The following is a 22334-nucleotide window of genomic DNA, read 5'->3' as shown; positions in this document are numbered from 1 at the left end:
TGTGATCATACACTTGATAGCCTTTATAATATAATACATGCCAGAAAGTGTGAACAAACTTAAAGATCTGTGGATGAACAGTGTCCACAGTCATATTACACAAGTAATTACAACTACAGTAGCTACACATACAATAATATATTTTACATTGTGATTATATAGCTAGCTACAGTAGGTAGTATATCAACTAAAATCATTACTTATGTTATTCAAGTTGTGTATAGCTAGATCTGTACTGGAATTTTTGAACAGGGGCAGAGAAAATGTAATGTGCATAAGGACTGAAATTACTAACCTTAATTGGAAGTGAATGGACATATAATTGTTTCATTATTCTAGCAATTATGATCAAACTATAACAGGACCTTTAAAGGGCTGTTGAGGTCTTTACAGAGTAAGTGATCGGGATCCATTAAAACCCGGAATACGGAATAGATAGATAGAATAGAATCCCTAAGTGAACATGTGGGAGAAAGGTGCAGAACATCAACTTTGCTGAAGAGTTTAGGTTTGATTCCTCAATGAGACAAAGTTTTAAGGCTTTTAGGTGCACCTTTTTAAAAGCACTTTGACTGCTCCATTAGAGTAGCTGACTGTTCTATTACAGTGTATTGATCTTTTTTACTGGAAATAATAATACTATTCTTAACCAGTTAAGTAGGTAGTGCAGGCTGTCTTTGTGCTAATTACTCAGTAAATTGTTCATGGCTGTTTGCCTTGGTGATGTCAGGGTACTGAAAGTGCATAACACTGAATAGGCTTGAGCCAATTATGATTTGAAAATAGCTTATTATGCTTTTGAGCAGCACTCAAAAATCCAGCCTATTATGCTCAATAATGCTCTCAAAATCAAGATTATGCTTGAGAGCTGACTGTTTTATTAGAGTATATCAGCATTTCCTGACTGCTGTATTAGAGTAAGTGACTGCTCTATTAAAGTATCTCGATCTTATTTCCATAAAGTGTGAATAATCAGTCAAGAAATATATAGTAAAAACAATAACACTGCAAAATTCTTATATGAAATGCAGTAATAATGTGCAGTATTTTTGGCATGCACGTTGCACGTTTTAATTACAATTATTCTTGAAAATTGTCCTATTATGCTGGCACAATGCTTAATGCTTTTGCTAGCCTATTATGTTCAAAATTATGCTGGAATAATTGGCACAAGCCTAACTCTGAAGTAAATAAACCAGTGTGGTGTCCATTGCATCATGTGCTATACACTACGATACACCTCAATTAGCTCATACCCCAATTCTAAGGAGTAAGTGCACCCAGTGACAGATTAAAAGACAGTTGAGTTGGATACCCGGAGGTCATTTGATATCATTATAGTCCTACCCTACTGATTATGATAGCGATGAGATAGAGGAGAACACTAATAAGATTAGTGTGGTGAAAAGGGACTTCTCTAAGGCGTGTGCTTACCCTCCTTATGTATGTGCATGAGAATTTGCTCAGTGTTGGGGGTAATGCATTATACCTATGTAACGCATTATGTAATAATTATTACTTTTCTGGTAACAAGCAATATATGCATAACAAAATATGTTGTAAAAACTGGTAATATAACTCAAGTTACTTTACTTACAAATGCAATGCATTACCTAAGTAATGAAGTTAGCTATACTGTAATGATTTTATTACATAATATTACTACTACAAGTAATGAAGTTACTGATCTCATTGGTAATCCACTGAGTAATGTCTTTCCACAATGAAGTAATAAAGCCGACTGAATGAAGCTTATTCGCCAGCTTCTTACTTATAACCAAGATTTACACATTGTCCAATAACGCAATCATGTCACGTGAGAAGGTAGTAGTTTCACATGTGACAGCTTAAGGCTGTGTACACAAAGTAATAATATATGTGACCGGAATTGAAAAAGGGTCTCCACATGCGTCCAATTCTATGAACTTGAAAGGTCGTGACTTAGCATTCAAGAAAGATACAGCTGTACAAATTTTCTTCATCCATTGACCTATATATATATTGGTGGTCATCTCTGACCAAATTTCAAGTCAATAAGTGTTTCCAATCTCAAGTTATGAATTGTTAAAGTTCTATATGTGCTCCTCAGTGGTCCCATATACATTATGCTTGTCCTAGGTTAACAACATTTTTTTAAATACACAATAATTATTGAAAACTTTAATCAGTGATTGCTCTGTTTCACTACAAATTAAAGTGACTGTTCTATCAAAGAGTATCAATTGAAGGACCTATATATGTACAATGCACTTGAGTGCTCTTGCTTATTCCACTGACTGCTCTATTATGAAATATTAATTATCTTCCAGGAATTAAGCTCCATATTTTCACTTAATATTAATTATTATACTAGCACTATACTAGCATAGCACTCCAGCCTATTATGTTTCTAATATTCCAGCATTTGATGCAGGCCTATCATACATGCTATAATATAATATATTATGACTTATACTGTACATACACATCAAGTGTCCAGTGTCTATCCTAAGCTAGATCTATCTAAACACATACCATACATTTGATGCTGACCTATCATACATGCTATAATATAACATATTATGTCTTAGACTCTATTTAGGCTGTTTTGGGTGGGTAATAAATCTCATATACTCCACCTTGTTTTCTAATATGTGACCGGGCCTGCGAAAATAGGGCATGTGGGCACAAACTACACCCCATCCTTTTACAGGTCATATCTCAGTACTGTAAATGTATATTTCCATTCTGTAACTTGCATCATGATGCCAATTAAATGCTGACTAAGAGCTAAAAATTGCAATGCCATACCATATTGGTACAAAATGTTATGAGTGATGAAAGTGTGAAAAAGTAGGCAAAAATCATGTGCCCACATGCCCTATTATCGCAGGCCCGGTCACATATACTCCACGCCTTTAAGCACAATATGACATATGCTCAAAATCCGATTTGTCCAATCGCTATGCGTTGTTCACGTGCAGTGATTTAACTAGCGCGATTATTTAGTCACGTGAGGACGCATAGTTGCCATGGCGCTAGTATTATCGTTGCCATGGCGCTAGTATTATCGTAAGAAAACCAGCCGCTTTTGCCGAGCCTACAGCAGAAACAGCCATGGATGAGGTAAGTGATCTGAGTGTAATGTGAAATAGAGTCTAAAGCAGTTATACGGGCACAATGTGGAGTCTATGAAATTTATAAACCCTCAGGCCCTTAGTAGAGCCCTCGCTTCGCTCGTGCGCTACAGCCCGGGCCTTCGGGTTTATAAATTTCATAGACTCCACATTGTGCCCGTATAACTATTATTTATACTGTACATACACATCAAGTGTCCAGTGTCTATCCTAAGCTAGATCTATCTAAACCCCCTGCCATACATTTGATGCTGACCTATCATACATGCTATAATATAATATATTATTTCTTATACTGTACATACACATCAAGTATACTGTCTATCCTAAGCTAGATCTATCTAAACACATTCCATACAGGCAATATGTTTCAAATCTCGATTATGCACTTCTGCACCCAACAATGCTATATAACAAACATGGTTACATAAAACAAATCACACATTTACTCTAGAAGAAATGTGATGACCACATAATTAAGTGTGCATGTGTTATGTTACTATGACTGTTGGGAAAACCAGTCTTAACTATATAATTGTCAATTGAGAAATGCTAGCTGCTTTTAACTATTTAGGTTGTAGCTCGCCAAAGGTTAAAGCTATAATAATGTAAGTGCAAATATTATACTAGCACATATATTCTTTACCTTCCAGTACATGCACTGTACAAGTACCCAATGCAACATGTACAGCTGTTAAAATTCCCACCAAGATAAATTTTAACTCAAGCTTAATTGACTGCAAGTGGATGGAGGAGGATTTTACAAAATGAAAGAAAAATACATGAATTAGGCTATAACTGGCTATGTAAAATGAACAGAAATTTACATCACAGGCTTTTATTCAACACCATACATTAGTATCTGTACTGCATATGTGTGAAAAAACGGACCTATTATCTGTGACTGCAGGTGTGATTTTTTCGGTAAAGATTTGGACATTACATACTACTCTGATCCAGATTGTTTCAGTACTTTTTACTGTAGCACTATACACTATCCTTACTCTAATTTGAAATTCCTAATTTTCTCTTATACTTGTTTGAAAATTAATTTCGCCATAATCTGCTTTTCCAAAGCTAAGCAACTCAAGCATTCTGGGACCTAATATATAATTGAGCTGTGGTCAACTTTCATGGGGGTGGCTGTATGTGATTGTTTCTTTCCAGTGCAGAACCTTAGCTAATTAGCACTAACATTCAATTAAATAGCTAATCAATTTCTATATTTTCATCAGCAGGCATGCACATAGCTATATGTGTTAAACAATATCACTCACTTAAACAGGATTAGAAAAGTGAGACATGATTGTCTAAAGATAAATGCAAACAAAATCCTATAAAAATAATCAACTAAGAAGTTTTCACAGGTCTCACTAAAGTCAACAACAGTTGCTAAAGTTTTTACTTATTCATTAGTTTTGTCATCATAACCTCTAGTGATGCCACCTTTTTCTCAAGCTGCTTATTAGCATGTTCCAGCTGCTTATTAGCATATTCCAGCTGTTTCCTTGCATTTTCCTCCCTTATGGCTCTCTTAGCAACTAAATCAAGATGGTGTTGCATGGCAGTAGACATGTGCTGATCAAGCTCTTTGCGTTTCATCTTTTGTTGACATCCAAGCTCTGAATACTTGCATGCGACAACCTGGTCAGGACAAACTTCAAGATGTTGTTTCATTTCTTCTCGAGTAATCACTTTAGGAGCTGAGCATTTATTAGGACAAGGCAAAGGCATCTTAGGGCAACCACTAATGTGTTTAGCCATATCTCTGTTCTTCACCTTCTTCCAGCAGTGAATACAGGAGACCAAACGCAAACTGCAATCAAATTCAGCATGAAGCCTCATGTTGTTCTTCTCAAGCTGTTTACCACATCCATGTGGACACATTATTGGCTTTATGTCGCAAACTCTGAGATGATTTAGTAGCTCTGATGGTGCACCCTTCCATTGACACTTATGATCGGTGTGATAAGGACAACAGATTTTAAGCTCATTGATAAGCCTCACACTCTTCCTGTCTGGGAAAGTTTCAATTTCCCCTTGACAATGAGGGCAAACTTTGTTATGCACTTTCCCAACACATTCCTTGCAATAGCTTCGACCACAAGTAGTCATAACTGGATCATCGAGGACATCAAGACAGATTTCACATTCTAAATGACTAGGCAGAGGAGATGTGAACAAAGCTTTAGCAACTTTTTCAGCAACAGGCCATTTACTAGAGTTGGTGACATCTCTATCCACTAGAAAGGAAGATACAAACAGTACCAAAAGTGTAGAAAATATAAAACAAATACATAAAACCAATATACAGCTGGTTGTTGTGTGCAGGATTACAACTTATTTACTTATGAACATAAATTACAATGTCTATTATGCTAAAAGTTGTAAGTCATTTATGTCACCATCTTTATTATGCAACACTTCCCTTCAAGGTAACTACTGTTCCACTTCCAAAATTGGGTAACATGTAAGTAAAAGCATGAAACAGTCTGATTAATGCCTGAGCAAATGATGAGCGTACCACTACATAGAAATCTAGGTTGAATGCCCCCTCCCCTAAGCTTTGAAAAATCTTGGGGGAAAGTTGCAGTATAGATTAGCATTGTTATTTTTAGCATAATATTTTAGGCTGTTTTCAAGCTTTCAAATTGAAAAAAATCCTGTGGCTGTAATCCCCAGACCACCCTATTTTACATTACAGCCATACAATAATAGTCATGCTATGCCCTACTTGGCCCCCTATGGGTCAGGTCTAGAATCACTACTGCCACTACATTACTTTTTTTTGGGTTGGCAGTTAACTAACAGATATTTAGCCAAATATATTATATGATTTTGGAGTCTATTCAATAAACAAATCTGGTTGCTATAGCTACATTCCAAACTATGAATATACCACAAGGCAAAGCCAAGTACTATAGTGCTACAATTAGTATTGAGGCCAAGAGAATAAATTTAAAAGCACTTTGAAAACATATGTTTCTGTATTATTTATGAACCAGTCAAGTGATGGAGGCATAGGCGGATCTGAGGGGGGGCCAAGGGGTGCTGTGCCCCCCTGGCCCTTCTCTTGTCCCCCTTGGACCTACAGTACTATATTGATACCAGAAACTAGAATCATGCATTCACAGTGTATTCAGAAGTATAGAAAGCCAATTGGCAAATAGAAGACAACAGTTATAAATGTACTTTATAGTTAAAGCTAAACTGTACACTATAAAGAAAGCGAGGCAAATAAATTTGAATTTTTGTGGAAAGATCAAGATACTCTAATAGAACAGTCACTACTCTAATAGAACAGTCGCAGTTCTAATGTACAACTTTTACAAATATAACAATGCTAGCTACTCCTTATTTTGTTTTGGTATGCACTTTACCATCAAACAGGTCTAGGCCAACCAATCTTTCTAAGTGCTATCAAAAATGCTCTCAAATTCAAACCTAGAAGGTCGAATTTGTAAAATTATCTCAAAGTACAGTCTTAAAAACTGTATGTCCATCATTCATCCAGCTATATGCTAAATAAAGTTATGCAAATGAATATAACTTGTGTACTGGAATTCCATTCTTATCCTCACAGTGAAATAAACACTGTTGTGGACTAAAACTTCTTGCTTCTCCTTGGCCCCCCCTGACAGTGTCTCCTAGATCCATCTATGGATGGAGGAACAGTATGATGGAAGTTTGTCTGAGAAATCTAAAACTTTTAAAGTACTGATACGCATGCACTTCAAGTGTGACACATATACTGCAAGTGACAGCTATAATTTATTAGAATAAATGGCTGTTCTATATTAGAGCATATCCCAACTACTGGCAGCACTCAGTTATTGGCACAAGTATTTTCAATTATCGGCAGAAGATTATGTATTTTGCTTCAATAATTTATGGCATCTCTTGAACATGTGGTGAACTGAAATTGAGGTAAAACTGTCCTGGAAATTGATTATTAGTTGTTTTTATTAGTTGATATAGGCTTGTGCTGTTGTGGGGCACTGATGAGCATAGGTCTGTAATTATGCACATGATTTTTTGCAGTATTCTATTCAGAATTTCCTTGAAAAAGCTTGCATTATGCTCCAAAATTTATGCATTATTCTTAAAATTATTTCAATAAATTGAAATAGAAATGTTTATTTAAAATTCTATGGTTAATTATTGCACCTAAACAAGATATTTCATTGTTCTAATAGAGTAATATGCAAGAAATAGGATTGATTGATTTAATAGAGTATATAGGTGAATATCCTATTAGAGTATCTCGATCTGGTGACTGTTCTATTAGAGTATATTGATTGTTCATTCATGAAAGCTTTAACAAGTCTTTCAAAATGCTAGCATAATGCTAGAATAATGATTTCTGGCATTATGCTGAAAATTATTCCGGCATAATTACTGCACTCCTAAGTGAGCGTGGTCTTTAGATGCCACAAAGTAAAAACATGTCTAGAAAAGGATGGGGAGGGAAACCCATGCTCACACTCTACCTCTGGACCAACAATTCTACCATCAAGATACTCCCTCCAAAATTGAAAGCAATGGACATATGAAAGCAAGCACTTCACCATTCATACTGTTAAGGGTAGGCAAACATCCTGGAAAGTAGCAAAACAATTAAATGTCCAAAGCAAATGCTGCAAGATAGAATCATTAACCAGGTTGTCCATGGAATGAATCCTGGGTCAAACCCATCAAGACACACGGTAGTGTGTCGTGTGGCCCAAGAAGCCGGCGCGCAACACCCGTGAGTATATTGACAGGAAGAACGAAAACGCAATTTTCGCACCTCCGTAGCTCTGTGCTACCTTGATGAAACGAGACGATTTTTGCTATGGACACTCCCTCCAACTTCAGCACTCCACATTCCAAATATGATCGAAATCGCTTCAAGCTTTCCCGAGATATGCGACTTCAAAAATTGGCTTAGTTTCTTGGGCTTTTTTTTTCTTCTTATTTTTCTTCTCTTTTCGCACACTTACAAAAACTGCTATAAAACGCGAACGCCATAAGCGATCGCCTTGAAATTTGGCACACAGAAGGGGTGTATAAAGGCGCATCTCTGTACCAACTTTGGCTGGAATACGATAAACAGGCAAAGAGGTATGAGCGATTATTCACGAAAAATAACACCAATATGTTGTCACGCCTACAGGGTAAACCGCGTATGGGAAGAAGCTGAAAATCGGTGGGTGAATAGGTTAACTATTGAACCTCAAACCTAGTCTCGCATGGCCAGACCGCTTTTTTCTTTGTCATTGGGTAGGGAGAAAAAAAGGGTCTGGAACAGTTCGAATCCCACACTCGTCTTGGCACTCCCCGGTTAATTCGGGGGTGTTAACCAAAGAAACGTGATGTGCTTTCAAATAGTAGCCGCTTGCGTCAATCAATTACAAGCGCGTATTTATAAACCTATCAGCATCTAAAGCTGCCTTTGAGGCGATAATAGATTGAATCGATTGTTAGTTGTTTAGGTAAGCTAAGTCTTTGTTTATTGTTGTGCTGCGGCATTCTTGTTACAATGGAGTTTAAGCGCATGGGTTGCATACTTGTGACATAGTCTCGTGACGTGTCAAAACGATTGTGGGATTCGAACTGTTCCAGACCCTTTTTTTCTCCCTACCCAATGACAAAGAGAAAAAAAAGCGGTCTGGCCACGCGAGACTACCTCAAACCCTTTGTGGTTTGAAAGAAATCGAGATAAAAACCAGGAAGATACAACGAAAAAACCAACAGTGTGTAACAATTACGCAATCGAGATTAGCTAATAAAAAACGACTGCTTGCCACGTCTACCAGGTAAACCGCTTGGGGTAATGCTTTGAAAATCGCTGTACAGATGGAGTTATCATCTTAGAAAGGCTCTTCAATGGTGTAGAAGAATCAGACTTAAAGCTACGGAGTTATAACACGAAATCCAACTTGGTGTAGCAAGTGCGAGATCGAGATACTCTAATAGAGCAGTCATCCTAATAGAGCAGTCACCCTGAAGAGAATTCAAGAGTTCAGCTACTAAGAAACCACCATGTAGAGAGTTCAGCTACAAACTAGTGACCTTGTAGAGACATCAGCTAGAAGAAGTTATCTTGTAGATAGTTCAGCTACAAAGAAACCATTCTGTAAAGAGCTCAGCTGCAAACAAATCACCTGTACAGAATTCAGCTACAAACAAATCACCCTGTAGAAAGAACAGATAGAAGAAGTTATCTTGTAGAGAGTTTAGTTACAAAGAAACCACCATGTAGAGAATTCAGCTACAAACTAGTGACCCTGTAGAGACATCAGCTAGAAGAAGTTACCTTGTAGAGAGTTCAGCTACAAAGAAACCATTCTGTAAAGAGCTCAGCTGCAAAGTAATCACCTGTACAGAATTCAGCTACAAACAAATCACCTTGTAGAGAGAACAGCTAGAAGAAGTTACCTTGTTGATAGTTCAGCTACAAACAAATCACCCTGTAGAGAGATCAGCTAGAAGAAGTTACTTTGAAGAGTGTTCAGTTATAAAGAAACCACCATGGAAAGTTCTGTAATAAATATATGTATTATATATATATATAATTTGTACATTTACTGATATAATCAGAAATATTTAAGATACATCTGCTTCATCTTTTCTTCTTCCTGTGGTAAAGAAAAAAAGATAGGTTAAAAAAGTCCCAAAGCAGGCCATGGCCGGCTTTGGGGTATACAAATACAAAAAGAAGTGAAATCTAATCCAAAACAACCAAGCTGTAAAAAAAGTGTGCGGCCCTCAAAAAGGCTATGGTGAAAAAAGATGTGAAATCCAAGGTGGCGGCCAAGAAATGGCTGTGATGGTAGGTTAATGGTAAAAAATTTAATAACGACAATTCAGGTGAATTTTGTGCCAATTGACCAAGCGGCACCAAAATTCACCTGAATTGTCGTTATTAAAATTTTTACCATTAACCCATCATTACAGCCATTTCTTGGCCACCACCTTGGATTTCACATCTTTTTTCCCATAGCCTTTTTGAGGGCCGCACACTATTTTACAGCTTAGCTGTTTTGGATTAGATATTCATAACATGTGGGAAAGCGACTGATTTGGTAAATACTGTACAGTTAAGGCAGAGTATGACAAGAGCAGAAAGTAGGTACAAATGATTGCAACAAATGTAGTGCATGACAAGCAAAGGTTATCATCAAGCAGAAGAGAATCAAATGGCTGGTGTGGGAAGACAGAGTCATCTGACATTGCATAAAGGTGATCCCATAGTCAAAATAAGAATGGACTGCATGAACAAGGAAACAATGATGACCGATTATTTTGAGAAGTTAAAGTATGTGCTACAGAGGATTAAGCTGATGAATAGTGTGAGTCAGGTTTATAATGTCAACAAGACTGGAACACTGTTAGACCACAGACCTGTATGGGACAAAGAGAAGTCAGAAGAATAAGCTGATGAATAGCCTGAGTCAAGTTTATAATGTCAACAAGATTGGAATACTGTTAGACTACAGGCCTGTATGGGACAAAGAGAAGTCAGAAGAATGTACTTAGCATAACTTATGATAATAGGAGCCAGGTAACTGTCTTGTGTAAGTGCTATGGAACATGCAATTCCATCAGTAATTTTTTCATATCATTTGATACAAGGGCCTTATTAAGAATGGACCAGGGAAATCCAGGTACACAATATGATCTCAGCAGTACAAGCTGGTTGACATATAGAATTACTTGGAATAAGCATTTTCTGTAGCATTCTGTTGGAAGTACACCTTAGCTTTTAGTAGTGGATAGTTATAGCACACATTACCAGCCAGAAATGTACCTCAACTCATGAATGCCAGTTGTTGGATTCTTATGTCTTCAAGTCGTTCAAGCAGAATTGGCAGAACATTAGCCACAAGCTTGCACAGAAAGAAGAGTGATTACTTCTTTTTGCTTCTTTATAAAGTATGGAGGAATACTATATTGCCAAAATGTGACCGAATTTGACAAAACAAGGTTTCCACACACATCCACTTTTCTGACGTCAACCAGCTGTAACTTGACTACTCAGCAAGCTATTGGCTTAAACTTTTCACAATGTCCTTCCATAGCATAGTGCAATACCAGGTCAAAATTTGAAACTAATGGCATACTCCTACATTACGTTATGGTACATCACAATTGTAAAAGTGGATGTGTGTGGAAGCCTTGTTTTGTCAAATTCGGTCACAAATATACTTTCTGGATTCAGGAGGAGTGAGATCTGACTATATATGTGACCCGGTCTGCGAAAAGGGCTCTTATAGCCTTTCCAATTGTCCAAGTTTGGCAAATCATAACTCCTGATCAGCTAAATCTATCATCTTGTAATTACACCCTCAGCTAGTGCTATGTTAGGAGTGTACAGTGACCAAATTGTAGGCTTGTATCTTATTCACAAGCTAAGTTATTGGTTACCATGTTTACATAATTGAAAAGGCGATAAGAGCCCTTTTCGCAGACCAGGTCACATATATCAATTTAATACTAATGCTCTCAACTATGGTGCAAATAGTAGCAGTAATGCAAATGTTTGCTGTTTGCAAGTAATGGCACTATCAAGTATGTTAGAAGGAAAGAGTTTACATCAGAACAGACTTAACTGTTTCATAGGCATTTTGCAAATAACTATGATATCCCAGATCCAGAGTATTTTAATGGCTGAAGGAAACTCATCCAACAAGACCAAAAGAATTGTCTTCATGCCACACAAGGTGACATCATGCTGTCTGCTATATTTAGCTTGAGCCACGAAGAGGAAATAATTGACTTGGAACATTCTACTGCTTTTGAGTTGTTAGTGCATCACCCACTGTACATGATGAGATATTTTACATTGCCACTGTTGTTGAGCCATATCATATTGATGAGTCACCCACTGTGTAAGATAACACACTTGACATTGCCACAACAGTTGAGCCATATCATGTTGATGTTTCTCACACCACATGAGATGAGACACCTGACACTTCTAGTGCTAGAGAACCTCCCCAATCATCTCCAATAGGTTCAGCAACTGGTGGAAGTGTACCGGATGTTATTCCTCCTGATCATGAAGGTGAATTAACATACAGTAGTAAGTACTTGATGCAATACGTCCCTATTAAGCCAAAGAAAGCCCCTGCTGTGCATGCTACTGGTGCTTGAATACTTACAAGTGAAGAATGTTCTAAAATGATCTTTGAGTATTAATAGGAGAAATGAAAAATCTGAAGAAAAAGCAGAGGAAAACTGTTAGAAGAAAAAAAGAGAGATGAAGTTGCTAAACTATTAGCAGAAGGAAGTGAGAAATGAAAGCAAGAAGCAGCACAAAAATAAGAGACAGTGAAAAGAAGGAAGCTGCAAAGTGTCCCCTGTTGCATCTTTCCACCCATTCAGGTACACAATGATGACACTGTAGACACAATGATGTTGATACTGATAAAAAGTGTGTGTATGTCTTCAGGCTTAGTGAATAATGGACGTGGTTGACAAAATGTGGTGGACCATTGGGAATTTTCGTGAGGCTAATGAAGTGACGACAATAAGGTTGTAAGTGCTGATAATTGAAAACTATATGTCAGTACTTTAAATTACCTAATGGCATGCACTTTTAACCATACTACTGTGTAGAGGCACTCTAGACATTTCTGGTGATATAAAGTTTGCTAAAATTATGAGATGAGATGATTCATGTGAAGATAACAGAAATTTTACTATCTCAATGCAAATGATTGCCAAAATCCACAATCGGTATTTCCATTTATGTTAAGTGCAATATTTAGAACAATTCTAACTCCAATTGGTATTTTAAATTATTTGTAATTGATTTCTGTGCATTTTGTGATTCTTTCATGCAATTAACAAGTTCTATGTAATAAAACAAGTAGAAGGAAAATTCTAATCTTTAAGTTGAAATGGGATCAAAGAAGAGAAAGTAGTGAAACATGGGAATAGCTATATATAAAGTGGTGAAGGTTGCATATATCTGCAGATATACTAGTATATAGACATTCAATCCCTAAACTTCAGTCCATAACCACAACTGAATTAGGGATTAAAATTTAATGTCCACTAGGTATCTGCAGGTATAAGCAACCACCATTTTCAGCTATTCCCTTGTTTCACAACTTTTTCTTTGATCCCTAATCATACTTAAAATTTCTACTTTTCTTTCATAACATAATTAATTATGACAAATGGACAAGCACATGCCACATTAAAAGAAAGAATAACACCAGAAATTCCATATAGTAATTTTGCCTGTGAATGCGTGCCCAAACAATCAATTGTGTAATGTAAGGGAGATTGCCATTACGCTTTGCTTTTGGCTATGATCCACCCGTACACAGCGATACAGACAAAGAACAGTATGAGAAGTGTCTCTGTAATCTATCCAGTCACTACAGAAAATGCGGGTGATAAGCATACGCCAATGCCTCAGCCAACACAGGCACAGGTAAGCCCCACCATGCTATCATATAGCGGGTTATTTTCGAAACAGAAAATTTCGCACAAGATTCAAAATCTGAATTTCGAAGGATTTTAAGTTCGAAGTGGAGTGCACAATTCAAAGTGCAGATGGATTTGAAATAAACAGAAATTTGTGTCACAAATTATGAAGATGTGTAAATTTTTTGCCAAAACTAATTTACTGATGGAACAATCCCCATCCCTGTGCACTGGAGAGAAGACTGAGGAAGCCTTGAGTGGAGTAAATTCACTGGCTTGATTGTGCTTAATCATAGTTAGAAGCTAGCTATCTACCATAGAGAGCCGGCAGCATCAATTCCAATTCTGGATCACTTGTTTTCTGGTTATTGGCACAGTAATAATACAGTTTACATCAGTAATACAGAGCTAATATTCGAGGAATACAAAAGCGAATTGCCAAAAGTTGGATCGCTACTTTCACTTGCGAGAATTTATTTTCGAAGAACAGCCAGATGTGGGAATTTATTTTTGAAGAGAAAGGCCTCTTCGAAATATCCCCAAATAAAAACCTTTTGAAAATTACCAGCTATATGGTATCGCAAATTGACACCTTGTGTTGTCAGCAAAAAGAACTGAAACACAAAGGAGGACAATGGTAAGTTCATGATGTGTGTATTGTACATGCAGTTGGCAAAAAGCCACATCTCATGATGAAGCAACATCAAACAGTGAAGAAAACAGGCCCATAGCCTTATCCATTGTTGGATTGTGCTTGGCAGGAGGCATCAGTTAGTCAGTCTCATCAGTAAATAATCTGTTTAGTAGAAGTTTTTTTAACTTCCATAGAACTTTTTGAAAGGGCTTAGGTTTGGTCTGAAGACTTTTATGGGCTTAGCTGTGCCTGCCAAACTGTCATGAAAGGAAATTGAAGATGGTTTCAGGGTGATGTTTTTGGATGGGAAAGCCCAGTTCTTCATAATCCCTAATAATTATATAGCACTACCATATTGTATGATACACAGTAAGTGGTGCCTACTTTCTGTGTTCTGGCATTGTCAAGAGACTAAAAAACAATGCCATGTAGATCAGCCCTATACAGATGAAAGCAATTGAAGGATCCAGCAAGAATTTGTATGTCAGCCCAACATACTTGACTTGTACTAGTTCCTATATATGCCTAGTGAAATCAACATTGTTTTGACAGATTTTAACCTCACTACCAGAGCCACCAGAGCTGGCCTGCAGATGAATGTAACTAATCCAGGGTGCAGCAAAGGTAAAAGTATCACATGTTATATGCTAAAATTCTCATATGTGGTGAAGATTAATCAAGATCAGTGTTCTGCAGATTTTAAGCTTGCAAGGAAAACTGCCAGACCAGGCCTATGGAATAAAGTGGCTAACCATGGGTATAGTAAGGGTTTTGAGAAGCAAATTAGCACATTGGGCTTCCAAAAGTTGTCATACATGCATTGACAACATCAACATTTTGACAGATTTTTGAAAGCTGGTAAGTTCAGCCAGATGGCAAACAATTTTGAAATTTGGTGTGGTAGCAAGGTCAATTGATCTGGGAGAGATACTGCTGTATGCTCTAGCAGCATTGAAACTTTTTTCAGTGCAAAATTTGTTCTTGCAATGCTGCAGCTAGAAATTTTTCCTGAAAATGCAACCAATTACCATTTAGGTTTAGAGTAAGAAAGGTTGAGAGTTTGTATCGCAGCTTGAAAAGACATTTTCTTTGTGGAGTTCACAGCATTTGTAAAAACATACTGGCCAATTTGTATAACATTTGTAGGTGGTTTGATAGTAGATTTTCAAAAGTAGAAATTTCACATTGTGGATCCTATTAATTTTTATATACAGTTTGTTTAGCATTATTTGACATAGCTAAGCTACAATACACGTCTAACTGTTGTATTAGAATATCGAAATGGCTTTTATATGTGACTGGAATTTGGAAAATCACCTTTATGGGTGCATTGTTGGTTCAGAGAAAATGTATTTTAATAATTAAAAATATTGTTACTCACCAGCCTGGCAGCTACATGTATGGCTTTTTCACCACAGATGAAGCAATTCACAACTTTTAAGAGTACCTGGTGGCCAGGATAATCCTGGTAGAGTTTCCTATCATTTTAGATAGGTTTTTCATCTGTGTTGTTGTATCACAAGTCCTCAAAAAGGGGTGGAGGGTGGGGGGTGGTAGGGTGGGCAAGAGATTGACTAAAAAATGGATGAGGATGGTAATTGGAGGCACCAGACCACAAAACATCCCGGAAATATACTGAAATCTCAAAAACAACAGACATACATTACACATTCAGCTCCCTGTTTGTCTGTCCAGAGTGTGTGAACCCCCACAGCACATACCTGCTGTTCACAGACCTGTACAGAAGTCTGGCATGGGTATACAGGCCGCCAGAAAACAGTCTACCAAAAGCAGACCCGACAAGTTGAAGGAGAACTTGATATGGAAATTGTTAGCCTGATAGTGCAGCAACTTCATGCTGCTTTTTGGCTCTTGCGCCCATATGGTTGATTTTGCTAAATCCAGTCACATATTAGGGTGACTGTTTTATTAGAATATCTGGAGTGGGCCTCAGCCAATTGGACTATAATCAATGTTTATAAGGAATGTGGTTATCATGTCTTGTTTTTCACTATGCTACAAATAAGAGGCATGTATTTTATAATCAATTGCTATAAATACAGTCAACTAACCGTCTACCAACTATTATCTCTTGAAACAGTGTGAGCCCTTAAATTAATTTGTGGCTCCTAGCTAGTATGGAAAGTGCTGATATCAAAAGTTTATGTCTTGGTACGGTTTCCAAGCATCAAGAAGAAGATGACCAGCTTGATTGAAGATAACAGAAAAAGCAGGACGCAGTGGGCAAGCACTCGTTTAGTACCCCAAAAGGCACATCTCACTGGTAGTCATTCTATGATAGGATGAATTTTTCTGCCCACATGCCCAGTTCAATTTACAGTCCTAGTCACATATGTATACAAATGCATTTTGTTCTTCATACTCATGGGTAGGAAAATCTCTGTACAATGGGCATTGCTACCATTTGGCTATTCGGTAGCTATCATTGATAAATATTGTTTATTTTTATATGTGTATATTCACCCATTCTTAACTAATTACATAAATCAATACACAGATAAGTATGTGAGTACATGAATAACATAACTATTACTTAAGTGTTTTCCATTGCATTACCTTGAGATATCACTTCCTGGACTTTCTTTTGGTATGCCTGCAATGTAGTAGAATAGTGTAGACCTTAAACACTTTTAATGCAAAACACTTTCACTACATCTATAACTACCACAAACTGATACTTGTGTACATACAGTAACTACTGTATATTAAACATCTAGATATTGCAGTGCTTAAAAATTATCATGAAAGAGCCTGTCATATTTAGGTCAAAACTGTCTTTTACAGTTCAGCAGTGATTTGCCACTATCAAATCACAATTCAAACATCAGTTGTCTTTCTATCCTCTTCTGTCTGAGCCATCTCATAACTATAATATCTCCATGACCACATTGATAATAATAACACGGAGTACAGTAAAACTAATACTACAAAGCTAGTTTCCTTCTCTACTTTGTGCACTTAAAATGTTCAAGCTGAGCAGATAAATTTCTGTCACAGCACCACCAATATTTTATAATTATTAAACACAACATATAAAAATACCTAAATCTGCTTAGTGTTAAACATTAAGCATGCCTAACTGAGCTAATGAGTCTTTTGCACAAAATTCTGTTTTGTACTGGAAAAACTATGTACGTATGTCACACAAAAACTTTATGCATGTTTTAGTCACTTCAATACACAATGAAACAAAGCTCACACCAACACACCATAATATTTACTGGTTCATGCAGCATAAGCAAATGCAGTAGAAGTGAGAGTAGTAGAAATAGTTTGTACATCATAATATATTCTTAATAGGCACTTATTATAATGCAGTAGAAATGAAGTTTATCATTTTCAGTTCTTTGGCCAAAATTAATGAGGCCTCAAGTAATCCACAGAATGGAATGGAATAAACTATTTTGGGGTCACTGTGTGACATATCATAGAACTGTAGCTGTTAGCTTTTACATATTATATACGTACATATCATAGGATATTAAGTTAGTTCAAGTATACATGATGGAACAACAGGTAGTCACATAGGAACATCACACACATACTACAATCAGTATAATTATGTAGCTAGTCTAGCTACATGATGATATAATAAGGACTACTACTGTTTATACCTGATCAACACTGGAAACATCTTTATTGAACTCTTTGATCATACAGTAGATAATGTCCACGTTGTTGTCATCAACTGCTCTTTCTAGTGGTGTCTTTTTGGTCCAATCACCTTTGTATATCTACATTAGTAAAATGAGAAGGTTATTACAAAACCAAACACATCATAACTAAGAGATAACATCAATTCAGTTACTGATCAAGACACACAGAAGTGTGTTGTGTGGTCATATCAAAACATGCTATTGTAAAGTCAGAATGGCAAAAATGATGTTGCCAGTAATAATTTTATTAGCAGTACTGTGTATTACCAGTGTCCTTTGTTTGTTTTTTTTTATTCTTAGAACATGAATTGGACTGATTAATTAAACTCAGATTGTCTGAAAAATCTCATGCTGGATGGACCACTTCTTCAATTTCTCCAATACAAACTCCATACATTTTGCATTGTTTCATATTTTCAATTTTTGCAAGCACTAGACATGATCATTTAATATCATTAACTTTAGTACCATCCAACTCCTTATGAATTGCTCTGTCCAATTCAGGCCGAACAAAATTCTTGATCATCGATATCATGGTTATGGTGTGATGCCACTATTATTTTGATTAGAACGCATACTTCATGATTGACTCTCCAATTGATTTTGTGTTGAATCACAGTAAGTTGCTACTTACTACCATTTATTGTAAATTTGCAACCTGTAAACACTTTGGCATCAATTAAATTTTGATATCATTGGATAGAGGAGGCTTATGCATGTGTAATGGCAGCTGAACAAAATTGATACTGCCTTCAGAACAAGAGTTATGGTGAATAACGTAACTTACCTTTTTAAGCTGCTGTGTATATTATTATTTGATGCATAATAATATTGGAAAACTTTAAAGTATCGGTTAATTTTACTTATGTTTTGATATATCAAATAGTTAATGTGATAAACAAGCAACAGTAACCATGAGTATTGAATTTTTCATAAGTCATCTATTAATTCTACTGTATAGGATCCACTAAATGTGTTGTGCTGCAGAATATTGGTTGGATGCCATGCACAACAAGACTGTGGATTACTGTACAGTCAACAAATATTGCTATCTATATTATAATAATATCTACTACTATAAAGTACTCCAGGAGCTTGACTTGTAATGCATGTAATGTCATTACAATAATTCTTAATTGAAAAACAGTATAAGGTCATAAGTCTAGAGGCATCTGATGTATTGGTACATAACTTTCATATAGAATTTAGTTAACCAGCAGTTAATCATGTCAAAATATCTCTCAAAGAGATTGATGATCACAGTAGCAAATGCAATCAGGAAAATCAGTATAGCTACTACTGGTCAATATAACTATATTATCATTGATCATTGAGAGTAGTTGTGATAGTATGTAGCTACTACTGGTCAATATAACTATATTATCATTGATCATTGAGAGTAGTTGTGATAGTATGTAGCTACCACTGGTCAATATAACTATAATCATTGATCATTGAGAGTAGTTGGGATAGTATGTAGCTACTACTGGTCAATATAACTATATTATCATTGATCATTGAGAGTAGTTGTGATAGTATGTAGCTACTACTGGTCAATATTATATAGTTATACAACGGCCACGAGTGCTCTGCCTGATATAAACGCACGAGCCTGAGGGCCGTTAGGCCCGAAGGCAAGTGCATTTATATAAGCAGAGCACGAGTGCACGTTGTATAACTGTTATGTACCACTCACCTAATAGGTGGGGAGAGTCTCACAAGACAGCTGTAACAGTTATAAAGGCCAGGTTTCTAACATCGATTGTGGGTAACCAAGCCGGACGTTGCGATGACGTTCCCCCTGCAGTACTGCAGCCACCTGAGATATTGAAAGCTAGTACGCTATGGGTTATATCACTAACCTGCATTCGCTGTTCGACTCTCATTATGTAGTGCTCAACATGCCAGCGTGATCACTCAATCGCCATATAAACTAAGCGCCAGACTAATCGCCATAGTGATTCCCTCGAGCGAAAAAAAGTAGCTAAATAGAGGTTTTAAGTAAACAAAACCCAACTACTAAACGATACTAGTCTAATTCTTACCATTCACACTGGCTAAACTCGAATCTGGTGGCATGACAAAACTAGTTCCCACAATCGAACTTAAAAGTTAGTATTATTTAGAATATATTTGTTTTATTGAGTCATTGTCGAAGTGGACTACAGTTTAATCTGGGCTAAGATGGCACCAGACTAGTAAGGTGTATAAGTACGTTTATATATATGTAGACTAGAGTTGTGACCACCCGCGTTGGCTTTTTCGATCGCCATTGGCTGCTTGTAAACATTATACGTATTGGTGATGTTATGGCCCACAATCGACCTTTACATGTCAGGCTATAAAAGAATTCGAGTGATCGGTGAAGTGTCTTTCCACCTATTAGGTGAGGTGTTGTAGTGGTCTTCACCACCGGCACTTGTGCTATGTTGCACAAAACCGCAGCCAGTGCAATATCTGTATATTGCACTGCGGTCGGTGCATTATAACTTATAATGCACTCGTTGTGGTCTACAAAACCGCAACCAGTGCGTTATAAGTTATAATGCACTCGCTGCGGTCTGCAGCAGTGCAATATACAAATTATGGCACTGGCGGTGCCTTTGAACTGCCCACGCAGAGTGGTACATAACTATATTATCATTGATCATTGAGAGTAGTTGTGATAGTATGTAGCTACTACTGGTCAATATAACTATATTATCATTGATCATTGAGAGTAGTTGTGATAGTATGTAGCTACTACTGGTCAATATAACTATATTATCATTGATCATTGAGAGCAGTGCAGCTACTACTACTTATTAAAGATAATTCTAATAATGTTGGGGGTGGGGGAGGAATGATTTCCATAATCAGATGCACAGTACACACACTAGCTGGAAGCACCAAAAATGTAACTAGTTCATAGCAATAAATTAAACCTTTATTTCATTGTGGTTTAGCTGTATTAAAGTGTGATGTCTACAATCAGATATGTGTTAAGGCAGAAGTACTGTACAGTTTAACATGCACCAGGTGCGTAGAATGTCTTGACTACAGTGAGAATACTTGGTGTTTACAATATGCACATTCAATTTGTTGCCTGCAACAAAAAACTATTTCAACAAGTATGCAAAGAATACACACTACTACAGGTCTTTATTAAAGAAATAAAACTTTGAGTGTAATTTATGAGAAAAATCTGAATTATATATTGAAATCTATTTTTGTTTATGTACCAGTACTATTGCACTGTATTACAATGTTAAGGAAACATTTGAAAATTTTACAAGCTGTTTATTAGTAATGGCTTATTGCAATGAAAAGTGCTTAAACAAGGTGCAGTGGCAAATCCAGAGGAGAGACACAAGAGGCATGTGTCCCCCTCACTCAAAATAATCTATACACAAGATGGAGATACTCTAATAGAGCAGTCAGTAAAATAGTCTAATAAAATAGTCAGACTCACTGTGTGTAACAATATTTAGAATCCTCCACTGAGTATGAACACTGTAACACCAACCGATGGGCACACCTAGCTGTGTAACCTGCAAGGATTTTTTTTGTGGCTCAGTCCTTTACGTGTAATATGACAATTTACATTAGATTCTATAGTGCAACTTGTGACTGACACTGATCTCTACATGCACCTATTGATCAATGTACAACATTTAGAAAGATTGAAAAATTTCAAAAATTTTAACCAAAAGTTTCAGTCCTGAAATATGTAAAGCACTTAACTCATCTAGGTACAGCTTATAAAGCTACTATACCTACTACCCTGATTATGGTGTATCCCTCTTGTCAAACCCTGGATCCACCTCTGAGGTGAGTTATCAGCTGAAGTGTAAATGTAATTCCTGGATTAGCCCATATGATAAGCATGACTAAAGTAAGGATTAAATTTGTACTTTAGTTTATGATTCCCCTTGTTGACTTTATTATTGTAACTATTCCTTCTAGCCTGTAAAATTCCTTAGTATTTGTTATACTTTTTGTAGACTTTATTCATCACTAGTGAACTACTATAAAACTACATCAAAGGATAGAATAGTGCCAGATGTATGAGACTACAATTGTACCTTACAACGTACACTTCTATAATAGTTATTAATAAGAAATACAGTCATTTCATATAGTTTTTGACTATGAGCTTCCCTTTTCACTGACCTACACACTAACAATACATGAAGCTACATGTACTCTACAACCAATCTGTTTACTTCAACTGCTGGAGGAGTGATGCTAAAATCATGGACAATATTCTTTTGAAATAGGAGCACAAACAATTGGTGCACTACCATAACGTTCATTGTTAGTAAAACGATATGAAACATAAAGGAGGACAAAGGCAAGTCCATGCTGAGTGCATCATACATATTGCTTTACGCCAAAAGGTATCAGTCGGGACAAAGTAATGTCTTACAGTAAAAATCTCAAACCTTGTTAATTTTGTGCTTGCAGTAGACATGTTAATGGTATGGCAAGCATACATTCTTGATA

General features: G+C 36.6%; 1 protein-coding gene across 1 annotated transcript in view; it reads right to left on the bottom strand.

Moving 5' to 3' along the window:
* Positions 1-4346: 4346 nt before the first annotated feature.
* LOC136246436 (TNF receptor-associated factor 5-like) overlaps positions 4347-22334 on the bottom strand; it is a 31594-nt gene continuing 13606 nt past the window's right edge. The window contains exons 2-4 of the mRNA XM_066037879.1: positions 17808-17927; positions 16750-16786; positions 4347-5359 (exon numbers count right to left, since the gene is read on the bottom strand). Coding sequence (XP_065893951.1) covers positions 4518-5359; positions 16750-16786; positions 17808-17849 — 921 coding nt within the window. The 5' untranslated portion in view covers positions 17850-17927 and the 3' untranslated portion in view covers positions 4347-4517. The remainder of the gene's footprint in view (positions 5360-16749; positions 16787-17807; positions 17928-22334) is intronic.

This window comes from Dysidea avara, chromosome 2, assembly GCF_963678975.1.
Source record: "Dysidea avara chromosome 2, odDysAvar1.4, whole genome shotgun sequence".
Classification (NCBI taxonomy): domain Eukaryota; kingdom Metazoa; phylum Porifera; class Demospongiae; order Dictyoceratida; family Dysideidae; genus Dysidea; species Dysidea avara.
Note: the sequence above shows the minus strand (reverse complement) of the source record. Positions and strands in the feature narration are given on the sequence as shown.